At 46.1% G+C, this 12,718-nt stretch overlaps 1 protein-coding gene across 2 annotated transcripts in view; it reads right to left on the bottom strand.

Moving 5' to 3' along the window:
• Nucleotides 1-11,863, bottom strand: part of BCL2 (BCL2 apoptosis regulator) — a 159,130-nt gene extending 147,267 nt beyond the window's left edge. Inside the window, exons 1-2 of one of the 2 annotated variants that reach the window (XM_072952068.1) lie at nt 10,961-11,863; nt 9,923-10,753 (exon numbers count right to left, since the gene is read on the bottom strand). In XM_072952068.1, the coding sequence (XP_072808169.1) occupies nt 9,923-10,474 (552 nt within the window). In that variant the 5' untranslated portion in view covers nt 10,475-10,753; nt 10,961-11,863. Of the gene's footprint in view, nt 1-9,922 lie in introns of both variants that reach the window. The other variant, XM_072952069.1, reaches the window with a different exon arrangement.
• Between the last annotated feature and the right edge of the window lie 855 nt (nt 11,864-12,718).

The following is a 12,718-nucleotide window of genomic DNA, read 5'->3' as shown; positions in this document are numbered from 1 at the left end:
TTACAAAGCAGGGAAGCTCATTTTCTCACGGATCCGGAGCACTCAAGAATCCCACTGTCACTGGATGTATTCATTAGGAAGGAATCTGGCAGGAGCACAGGGGACAGATCCTTTGGAGAACGGGCCAATTATCTGGGTGTCCTTTAAATTTGAAGTTTCTGAATTCACTCATAGATAAGCCACTTGAAGAGGGTCTGGCAGTGGCAACATAACGCACAGATGGCCACTGAAGAAACAAGAGGGAAGAAGGGAAGACGGGGGAGAAAGAGAATTTGCCTGTGGTTTCATTCATGGGGACAAATCTGGAAGCTGACACATCCCTCTTTTTAAAAAGCCCCCGGAGAAGTACGGCCCAGCTTCGTTACAAGTAAACAAATCACACAGTCCTTCACCAACAGATGACAAATGATGAGTCTCGATGCTTTTGAGCTCGCTTCATGCCAAGGAACGAGGGCTCTCCAAACGCAAATTCCACCAGATCTTCAAAACCACAGAAAGGCTGCAATGCTTGCTTTAACCAGAACCGAGAACTCAGCCCAAAGCTGCCCGGCCAGTGGTTTGCTCCATGCCACCCTTGGTGCTCTTCCTGTCGGTCAGTGTCTGGAGAACTGAAATCCTGGGTCTCTCACCTCTGGAACACTGAGCTGTACTCACTCCCATCCTCCACTGGCTGCTTGTTTTTAGGGGAAAAAAACTAGCGTCCCCTTCATCCTTGTGACTTTTATGCTATAGTTCTTCTATATTTGGGCTACAACACTAATCAGAGAGGAAAAATCACTTTTTTCCCACTGTGAGAACCATGGACAAGCTCTGATTTCCGTAATGATAAGGTCATGAATCATCTGTGATGTCAAGACTTCATCTGGACTGGGTTTGACACATAAAACACGAGAACTGAGAGCAACCGTGCCCATCTATGTAGACTGTGTGCATGTGTTCTCTGCATACACAGATACAGTGTGTCGATTGATGGGCTACTGGCTAATGTTAGCGTGAAGGATGTTGATTAAAGTTGAACGTTTGCTATAAAGCAAAATCTAGATTTCTCTCCGGGTATGAATGACATACTTTTTCAATTCAATGATGAAGGATGAAATCAAAATAGGAATTTTCCTTTGTTCATTCCTATTAAATATGAACAGATTTGTGGGATGGGACATTTGGAACACATATGTCCCTATAATGGGACATTACAGAGTGAGGCACACATACTCTGTGAAGAAGGGGAGTGGGACAACATTAGTCTGTTAGGATAAGTTTGACATCCAAACCCCTTCACACTCACTTTATTAATCCATTTATTTGCTCAACAATCATAGTGTGCACCTACCGTCTACTATGCTAGGTGCAGGGTACATTGAATAGGAGAACTATTTCATTAAGTGAGGAAGTACCAGTGAAGGCGAACACCTTCGCTGGGTCAGACCCCTACAAATGGAGGATACTATTTGGATGTAAGAACAACACTAATCTGAGTCAGATTTCTTTTAAGGACGCAAACTGGTCATGGAGAGCCAAGCTTTGAACAGAACAGCTTCAAGTGATCACCTTAACTGAATCCACAGAAGTCTTCAGAGGACTGTCGGGGAAAGGCGGTATAGAAACAGCAATAATAGAAGGTAGAATCAGCAGGGGCAGCGAGGACCACTTGTGGAAATGAAAGAAGACAACATACATGGTTTGGGGAAAAGGCACAGTGTATTTCAGCCCCAACTTCTCTCTCAAATTCTGGATCCTTCAGGCCAACTGAAACTGGGCATTTCCACTTGAATATCTTACTGGAAGCTCAAGTTGAAAATGTCCAAAATTAATTTCATCACACTTACCCCACGAAATAGTCACTGTTCTTATCTTTCCTTTCTGCCTTAAGGACAATATCATTTCTGAACCAGCTGGGTTTTGAACTTGCATCCTCTGCTTCTTTCCCTCCCTTGTTCCTCATGTTCAATCTGTTGTCAGTCCTTTGGGTCCACTTCTCCAGGAACCCCCACACACCTGTCCTGTCTTCTTCATCCCCCACTCCCTGTGGTTCAGACATCCACCCTGGTCTCCACTGTCCAGCCCCAGTCATAGTAAATCTTCCACAAGCCCACACATCCCGGCTTTTTTCAGAACTCTTTCAATATCCTTTTAAGGTCTACCAAGTTAAACACGAACCTCTCAACTTCGGAACCCAGTCTTATCGCACAAGAGATCTCTATGCCCCAGTCAAGTCAGACTCTTTACAATTCCCCGATGATGTCTCATACATTTCTGCCTGCTCTGACTCCTCCAGTCCAGCGACCTGAAATGCCCTCTCCCTGTATCTCCTCCCTATTATCTCCCCCATGAAACTCTTGCAGATCCCCTTCTAGCTGGACCAGATCACTCCATCCACTAAAGTACGTCAAGGATTACAGCAATTTACACAGTACTTATCTTAGTCTCACTACTGGTTGGTAAGTTTCTTAAAGGCAAAGGTTATCTTCATTTTTCACCCAAGTGAAACACCCGGCATAGAACTTCGCACATAGTAGGCTCTCAATAAATGTTTTTTTCCAATGGAAAAAGGTAGTGTGCATGCTCTACAAAATAACAAGATCTCTGTAACCATTTCCATCACTGCCCTGGTTGTTAGGATCTCGGGGTTAAGATTTGAGAACAACTGCTCATTTTCCTTGACTTAAGAGTTCTTCACATCGTTTACTTCTTTAATATTTAGTAAGTGGCTCTGCCTCACTATACTTAGAACTTTGTTATAAAATAGCTCAAAACTACCTCTAAAACTTTTCAGTGTTAAAAAGAGAGAGAGAGCTGGAGAAAGGTAGATAGGTAGATTGATACCCCAGCAAGAATTCACAGAGAAAATGGCTAGGAGATAGTCCTGAAAATTTAGACTTAGAGGTGCCAGCTGGCATCCTTTATGGACTTGCTTTCTTCCCCCAAGAGATAAAAAATCCATATCTAAAGATGATGATATAATTTGTAATTAATTTTATTTCTGTGCTAAACGGAAGAAGGCATTGAATTAAGAGAACTAAGTATCTGTTCCATAGTCTCTTAGAAAATTCTAATGCAGCTGAGTGGACTATTTGGCTGCAATTCGAGTTCAAAGGTAATAACGCAGACATGCCATTCATCACGTTGAAAGTAGAAGAAATCTCAGCACTGGTGAAGAAGACCGGGAAAAAGTCAAGAAAAGACAACTTGCGACACTGATGCCTTGCCTGGTGCTCCAAGCATTAAAAGTCATCAACTCTCCATATTCTTCTGCCACTTAAGAAAAGACAGTTGAAAATCGAGAAATATAGTCACTGGAACTGTCAGAAGAAAGATGTACTGGTCTCAATGGCAAAATTCCCCTTGGAAAATATAAGCTTCACTTGACACATTGGGCCCTGGGGTTGTGTTCAGGAGACCTAGTAAAGAGGAGAGTGGAGTCGATCATAAGCTTCTGACTCATTACACTGAAGTCCGAGGGAGCTGATGAGCTGATTATTAACTAAAAATGGAATATGGATCCATCCCTGAAATTCTGAAGGCAAACCATGGAGCAGAGTGGAAATACTAGTGAGCTGGTCAATCGGCTGGGAAAATCACCTGAGTACCTCTTAGTGCTGCAAACGGCCACGCCAGCATGTCAGGGACATTCCCTTTCTAACACATTTAAGAGGGTGTTTGGGGACATAGTCTTTAGTATAAACTGTTTTAGTTAAGTTTAGCTCATCAAACTTTATTCAAGGCTGGAGTGTAACCCCCACTCTCCTCTCACACTGCAGAGATCAGGGCCGGTACCAATTCTTTCAGCAGAGTCCATCTTCTCCCTGCACCAGAGTTGGAATCTATGATCTCTGGAGGGAAAGCATCACATCTGATGGCAGAATTTTCCCTTGTCCAGCTGCCTGTGGCCAGACTGGGGTAAGAGTCGGAATATTCCAGCTTTGACAGACCCCTTACTCTGCTCCCTCTTGCTGGTATCTAGACATAACGGCTCTTTCCTTCAGGCGAATCCCACACTTCACATGTTCAAAGGTCACAAGGAGCTACCCCGCTGGTGCTTTTGCTGTGGTGGGATGACGGGCAGATAGGGGACAGTGATGGAGGTTGGGGTAGGGTCACAGTGAGAAAGCCCAAATGGCTTTGGAGAGATAGAAACAATCACTCCATCATCATTCTCACCGAAGGACAGCTGGGTTTGTCTTCTGTCTGGCAAATAAAGAGCAGATAAAAAGTGTTGGCACTACAGAACCGAGCGCAGATCCGAACAGGCAGCCATCCACAAAAATACTTTTAGAAATGAAAATGGCTTTGTCGTAATTTCAAAAGTTTTACAATCTCCATCTGAAGAAAGGGGACCACGAATAAAAGAGGTTAGATGGTAAACACCTGCTCTCCAGGGACACCAGCATCACGGTGGACAGGAATTTACGTAAGTAGCATTTTGGAAGAGAAGCCTCTTAATAAACAGAACAGACTTAGAACCTAAAACCAAACCAAAACAAAAGCTTTTAAAAAAATCTTTCCCCTGTTCTGGTTCAAATTGACTCATATTTTTCTGTATACCAGAATGATTTAAGAAAGACAGTTCTTCCAATTAAGCTGGTCTAATCATCTTAATCAGAGCCCTGATTGTCTTTTACTGAAAAATAATTAACAAAATACTTTTAAAAATGAAGACTAATGTTTATTAAGCCTTAATAAGCCTTAATAACAATAACAAGCACCTAGTGGGTAAATATTTAACAAGGGAACTCCCCTGCCTTTCGGTTCTCTTAAGCGTATGTCTGTGTAACACGGTATTTTTAAAATGATCTATATTTCTCTTCCTAGTTAAATCAGGCCTAATGCACACATGAACAGACATATGTTTAGAAATAACTTTTTCAGAAAAAGATTGAAGTGTATGCAAAATAACACATACTTAGGTGGTTTTTTTTTTTCCTCTCTTTTTCCCTCTAACTTTGAGAGTTTAGAATCATGCTTATCAGGCTGAGCGGCAGCTCTGAGTTCACGAGGACACCTCCAGCACCAGCCTTGAGGGCGCCCTGGGCAGCAGGAAGCCTTCCGTCCTGCACCCCCCGCTAACCCAGCGCCGGGCACCTGGCAGGCCTGCGATCCCGTCTGTGGGTCTCAGTCCTTGACTGACTCTCGTCGTTAATCCTATTTTGACATCAATCCCCGATTTTGTCTGAATCAAACCAAGAGGAATGAAAGAGAACCTGCGCAGTGGAGTCATTCGCCGAGTGGTCTCCGGTGCGGAGCCGGGGGAGAGGGTGACCAGCTCGCGAGGTTACCGCTCTTCCTGAATAAGGTACTATTAGATTACCTTAAAAAGGTTTAACAGAACCTTTGAACCTCAAATACAATATATCTCCGGGGAGAGAAAAAAAACCTTTTCACTCATACACTACAAAGACGGTGTTGTCTCCTCGCACAAATGCACTTCTGCTCAAATGCTGCTTTGCTGAACGATGGCGAAGACATGATGGGTCACCTCAGAAATGGGTGCAGGGTTGTGCTGGCGGGGAGAGGCCACTGTTAGTACACACAGCACCCACTCATCTGCTTTATGAGTGGGTTTATCATTCCTCCAAAAAGCTGACTAGGACTGGGAGTAGACATAAAGAAAAACTATAAGAATTTGGCTTTAAAAAAAAAAATCCGTGGCTTTCTGTTACCTGGTATGCTGTGTGACCTGATGACATTTAAGCAATCTGAAATGTACCAGTTCAATCAAGGATTGCTAAAAAGATCAATCAGTTCTCACTAGAAAGCACAGCTGAAAAGTAACAGGATGCACCAAAGAAAGCCATGTTTTCGACCGACATTAAACAGCAACAAAGGCTCTAAAACAGAAAAGAGAACTGAGTGAACTATAAAATTTTAGAAAAGTCCCCACGTGTAATCACTCAACAGCACACGACCGCAAACTCTAGGAGCACTCATGTACCTTTTTCTACAAAATAGATTATTGGGAAGGGTCATATGATTCTCAGCAGGCAAAAAGATGCACTTTCCCAAGGAAAGTTCATCATTAAATAAATAAATTATTTAAGACTGGATCATCTTCGGGCTATTTTTAATCCTCTCATTTTGCTGCCAAAATTGGCCATAAGCAGCTGATATTCAGCCACTAGAAAAATGATGCTTTTTCTTTTTTTTTATGGGGGGGGGCGGTAACTTAAATGATGCATTTTCATATCTTTTGCAACACTGGCCTGAGAATGCTATTGCTTTCCAGTTAATCAAATGTTAGGGTGGATGTGGACTACATACAGAAAAGAGAAACTGCTTGCTGACCAACTAATAAAAAGGAACCTAACCTCTACTGGATGTAGAGAAATAAGTTCCTGTCTTCCTAAACCACAAAGACCAAAAGACAAACACACACAAAAATGTCACACTGCCATCTCATCAACAGAATGAAGTCAATTGCCTGTTTAAGGCAGCTCATTTTGGCAGCTGTCAAACATCTCACTCTTTAAAGCCACCAAGCAAAACGCTGTAGCATTTCCCAGTTTGGAGGGCGCTCTCAATGCTCACTCCCCATCAACCTGCCCAAATCTCAACCTTCTGCTTGCCAAGAGCCCCTTCGTCATGAAGCAGTCTCAGGGCCACTAAACTCATCTACAGAATTTAAATTGTTACAAGGGGATAAAATAATACCTAATGGAGCTAACTGGAGTAGAAAAGCTACCTTATTTTAATGTGGTCAGTAATGCCAATACAAGTTGTATAGTGGCTGTGAAAAACATTTCTGAGATGATGGAGCTTATAATAACATATCCCTTCTCTCATTCTAGTCTATTTCTTCCAAGGGTCAGATCACTCTAGAGGACACATGGGAAACAGTCAGTGTTCCAGGTATGAACCTGTGAAGCCACTGGAAAAGAGACACTGTAAGACCTATCTTAGATTGTCATTCTTCCCACAAGATGTCTGCAGGAATCAACGGTCGATGCTGGTGGCCAGCATCTCTAACTTTCACGTGCACACAAACACCTGTAGACGTGTGAACCACAGATTATGACTCAGAAGCTCTGGGGTGGGACCTGAGATTGCATCCCTAAGCTCCCATGTGATGCTCAGGCTGCTGGTCTGTGAACCACACGTGGCACAGCAGGATCTCAGACATTTCCTAGGACTGCTGCCTCCTCACTGCTCCACTGTCCTGTCTCTGTCTGGATGCCTTATTCAGACCTAGGAAAAAGCCCCACTCCACTCTACATCCAATTTCTTCTTTAGTCTTTACTCAATTTGTAGGCTTCTGGGACCATCTCTCAAACGCTTATCATTCCAAGGCCCTGCTTTCTACAAGTTATGGATATGAAATGCAGACTGTTTTTTTATCGGCCTCAGAAGTAGCAGCAGCAAAGAAAAAAATTTAAAAATGGACCTTTAAGCCTAAAGCCCCGTCAGTATAGATTCAGTAGATGAACTGAGTCCTGTACACAGTGCAAGTTATTGCCCACTGTGAAAAGAATGTGCCAAGTTTCTTCTGAAACTTGACCATCTCTGTTGAGTCCTTTACACCATAAGGTGCAACATATTATTAGAGATGCAAACCCGATTGGTGCAAATTTGAAGGAAAATCTGTATGACAAATACTTAACATAAAAATTTAGATTAATAATGCACCTTTGAAAGAATGAGTCAATCAGACTCAAATTCTACCACTTTTATTCCAAAGTGTACATTTATGATTGCATTTCCTGATACAAACTTTTATTTTTGCCACAGCCCTTTGTTTGCCTATTTAGTCATCCATCTATATGTTGTCCTGAAAGGTACACATTTTACCATTAGCTATTTGTGCTTCTCTATTACTTATTTTTACTATAAGAGCTTTTGTCAAAAAAAAAAAGTTTATCATGTTCTATGGTATGTCATTGTGGTTTGGTATCATAAAACGTAGCCTCTACATTTATCAACCTCAGATACCTGTTGACCACAAAGATAGGCTCTACTGAGAAAACTTTATTTTGAAAGGAGGAAAAAGGGAGCCTTCACTTAGAAAGAAAACTCAATCAATTGTATGGGATGTTAATATACCACAACTTGACAACAAAGATCAAGATTATATCTTAATTTCTATCATAAACATGTCTCCGTTTTTCCTCTTTTTATTAAATTACTTGACACATGACAGTTATCACCTTTGATTTCTTTCAACTAGAAAGAAAAAAAATTTAAATATTTTTTCACAAAAAGATGAAATAGTGAAACTGTTAAATTTGTTTTACTTTGGTCTTAAATGATCCTTTTGGCATCTGGAAGTCCCTACCTCTTTGGTTATGGTGGTTAAAAATAAAACCACTTACTTATCCAAACATTTAACAAAAATATTTTTTTCACCCTTTACTGAATTCTTCCAGAATTACTAAAGATCTGATAATATGGGATCTCAAAAAAACAAACAATTCACAAAAAGCATTTAAACTCTGGAGATTAAATAGGGATGTTTTAAACAGTCAACAGTGGCATCAATATTTTGTCAACTTTGGTCAAGTAGGATCAGATGTTCATGTTAGTCATCTACTTTTCTTGGCCTTTTCTCTTTTTGGCCCCTTAATATTAGCATACTCTGTAAACTGTAGTAAAATATGTAATGTGCTTCTTGAAATCGAATCCACTTGTAATGACTTCTAGGCTTTTTAATCCCGTTAGGTCCTATAAAATAATAACACAAGTAATTCTCCCTAGAGACTATAAAAGGAAGCACTGAGCTGCATCCTTTTTCAAAGACAATTCTTCAGGTGAAAACAAAAAGTGTGCAAAAAAAAAAAAAACCTTTGGACAAGAATCATTCCTCTTTTACTTTTTCATAAATTAATAACTTGGGATATAAAGTATAGATTTCACTCACACTTCATCAATCATGGGACCTGTACCCCTCCCCCGGAGAATCACACACAATAAAAGAACTTTATGGTAACGTGCTGGAAGCTCGATTTTGCACAACAGTACCAGAAAAAAAAAATCAGCTCACAGATGTTCCTCAAAAATACAAGCATCAATCACTTCGGCTAAAGGCAGAGCATGAGAATCCACAGCTAAGAATCAATTCTCCTATGCTTTCTGCAGATACCACAGATGCAAGCTTTTCCAGCAGAGGAGACCACCAAAAGATAGGGATTCTAGGTGGTGAAAAGTAAAAGATACTCAGATTCCAGTAAACCGCAAAATCATACACAAGTTATAGAAACAGAACACAAGGTACGGCAGCCAATGCAAATTCTGTCACTGATGAGATACCACAGCTGAGTGTTCTTCAAAACCCTGGGTGATGCCCCCTTGGGAATGTGGCACGCAGTGTAGGCGAGAGTCCCTGGACTTTTGGAAAGTCAACTAACACCTTATCTTTTTACAAACACATTCAAGTTCCCCAGGGAAAAGGGATACATTGGTTTTTCTTTTTGGGTAGATTTTACCAAGTGAAAAGGCATGCTCTTGGTCTTCTGGGGGAGTCTGTTCTTCTAATTGGGTGGTTCTCAAATTTTAGTACAAAAAAGAAACCCCCCAGGAGAGCTCATTTCTGATGTGGACTGCCAGGACCCAGCCTGGCTTCTCATTTACGAGTTGTCCTTGCAATCTCTGATTTCAACCAGCTACTCAGGCCAGGTATTGTGATGCTGGGGATTCTTGGATCCCCAGTTTGAGAAACCTGAAGGGGTGCCATTTATCCCAAGAGCCTATCGAATCTAGATCTTTGAACCTCAGCGGCAGACAAGCAAAGGAAACAATTTTGGCGGTAAGCAAGATCACAGCAGGATTGGCAGAGAGAGCTCTGTATAGGGGGAAAGGGAGGGAAGCCACAAACCTGATTTTATTGCATTGGCTTAGGGGCCTGCCCTTGGCCCAGCAGCCCACCCACACTCCAACCAGCGCATCACAGACCCAAGACATCCAGCCCGGACTCACATTCAACCAGATATGCACCTACCCAGCCTCCGTTATCCTGGATCCAGGTGTGCAGGTGCAGATTCAGGTACTCAGTCATCCACAGGACGATGTTGTCCACCAGGGGCGACATCTCCCGGTTGACGCTCTCCACACACATGACCCCACCGAACTCAAAGAAGGCCACAATCCTCCCCCAGTTCACCCCATCCCTGAAGAGCTCCTCCACCACCGTGGCAAAGCGTCCCCTCGCGGTGAAGGGCGTCAGGTGGAGCTGGCTGGACATCTCGGCAAAGTCGCGGCGGTAGCGACGGGAGAAGTCATCGCCGGCCTGGCGCAGGGTCAGGTGGACCACAGGTGGCACAGGGCTGAGCGCAGGCCCTGCGGCGGCGGCGGCAGGGGCGGTCGGGGGCGGCGGCGGCGAGGTCCTGGCGGGCGCGGGGGTGCGCCCGGGTTGGGAGGAGAAGATGCCCGGCGCGGGGGCGGTCCCCGGGGACACGGCGTCCCACTCGTAGCCCCTCTGCGACAGCTTATAGTGGATGTATTTCATCACTATCTCCCGGTTATCGTACCCTGTTCTCTCAGCGTGCGCCATCCTTCCCCCGAGGAAAAGCAGCCGGGTACCAACAGCACCTCTCGCCCCCGCTTCCCGCCCCACGGCCCCACAAGAGAGAATAGTTATAATCCAGCTATTTTATTGGATGTGCTTTGCATTCTTGGATGAGGGGGTGTCTTCAATCACGCGGAACACTTGATTCTGGTGTTTCCCTCCTGGCATGAGATGCAGGAAATTTTTATTTAAATTCCTTTCGGATCTTTATTTCATGAGGCACATTATTAATTTTGTTAATATCAGTCTATTTCCTCCGTGATGCTGAAAGGTGAAAAAAAACTAAGTCAAAATCAGGTGCATTTTCCTTACACACTGGGGAACGCAGGTCATACACACTGCAAGTTACACAGCTAAAAAGAATGTATTAAACTGCTTGGAAATAAACTTACTCGAATGCACTTAAAGTTAAAATTTCAAATGTTTCCATTGAAAGTTACATTAAACCAATTTCCTGTGCAAAGAACTTACTTGTATTTTTTAAGGACAGCATGATCCTCTGTCAAGTTTCCTTTTTTGTGAAAACAAAACAAATGCATAAGGCAAAGATTCCATCAGTCTTCAGAACTCTCCAGTTATAGCTGCTTTGAAACTTCCAAATGAATCAGGAGTTGGGGGAGGGGGGTGTAAAAATTAGGAGAATTTCCAGTTTGATTCCCAGACTTCTCCTTTACAGAAATGTCAATCCGTAGAAATCCCAACCGGAGAGCTCAAGAGCACGAGAAAAGAAAGGCAGCGGCGGCGGCGGCGGCAGATGAATTACAATTTTCAGTCCGGTATTTGCAGAAGTCCTGTGATTTTCCCTCTTTCGGCAATTTACACGCGCGCACACACGCGCGGGCACAGACATGGATCTCTATCCGCGGGACCGCTTCACGCCTCCACGGGAGAGAGACAGGGATCGGGGGCCGGTGGACGAGCCGGGAACGGGGGCAGGAATCCTCTTCTGATTAAACTCCGAACGGCAAATGCATTTTCCGAAAAGCTGCTTGATAAATGAAGGCTGGACGCGCCCGGCCCGCCGGTGCCGAGCGCGAGAAGCCCGCGCTGTGTGTGGTGCGGCCAGGGGTGGGGAGAAGGAGGTGGTGGGGGAGGGTTTTATTTTTTCCTCTTTTCCTAAAAAGGATAACTGCTACGAAGTTCTCCCCCCCCGGACCCCCTCTTCCGCTGCACCCCACCGGCGCACCCCGCCTCCGGGCTGCGCACCCTTTCTCCTCCTCCTGCTCCTCTGCGCGGCGGCGCTGGCGGCGCCCGCCTCCCCCGCGCTCCCGCCGCGCACCCGCTCTGGGCGATGACGGCCGCGCCGGCGGGGAGGGCCCGGCGCCCGGCACCTTCGCTGGCAGTGGCGGCGGCGGCGGCGGTGTCTCGGCGGGGAAACCGAGCGCGGCGGGCGGGAGCGCGACGGGCGCGGGCGGGGGCGGGGGCGGGGGAGGGGGCGGGCGCCGGGAGGAAGGGGGCGGGCGCGGCGCGGGGGGGCCTGGCCTCTTACTTCATTCTCCTCTCTAACCGACTGGTTTCCTGTACGTACGTCACACTGTTCATTCAAAAAAAGAAGAAAGAAAGAACCCTCCTCGGAGCCGCCCCACCGCCCCCTCCGCCCCGCTCCCCTTCCCCGGTTAAAGGAGCCGCGGCCAGCCCGGGAGCGGCGCGCCCGCCGGGAACACATGGCGCGCAGGGCCGCGGCCGGGGAGGGCGCGCCCGGGACGGCCCCCGCCCCTCCGCCCGCCCGCCCGCCCGCGCGCCGGGCCCGGCCGGTGGGTGGCGCGGGCGGCGCAGGCCTCCCGCGCGGCCGCGGCGCGGTGGGTGTGCGAGGGGCCTCCTCCGGCCTGCGGCGGGCCCGGCGAGCGCTCGGGGTCTCCGGGGCCCGCGAGGGGCCGGGGGGGGGCGCCGGGGAACCGCACGCGGCCGGCCGGGTGGCTGCTGGGGAGTGAGGGGAGGGGGGGCCGCCAAGAAAACAAGCGCTGGAAAAGCGCCGGGAATCGCTTAGACCCTTCTAACCGTGTGTGTGCGTGTGTGTGTGCGCGCGCGCACACACACCGTGTTACCAGCGCTCGGCCGAGGCTGACCTTCCCTTGAAGAAAGGCGACGCTGCCCATTCATCAGCGAGGGAAGCTCCAAGCGTAGTGTTTCCTTTCCAGTTGCTCCCTAGGTGTCCATGCAGAACATACACTCCGGAGACACCATCCCTGATCAAGGCTAGACGTAGCTCTCAGTGGCCCAGCGGAGAAG

Source organism: Vicugna pacos, chromosome 30 (genome assembly GCF_048564905.1).
Source record: "Vicugna pacos chromosome 30, VicPac4, whole genome shotgun sequence".
NCBI lineage: Eukaryota > Metazoa > Chordata > Mammalia > Artiodactyla > Camelidae > Vicugna > Vicugna pacos.
This window is presented reverse-complemented; position numbering and strand designations above follow the sequence as displayed.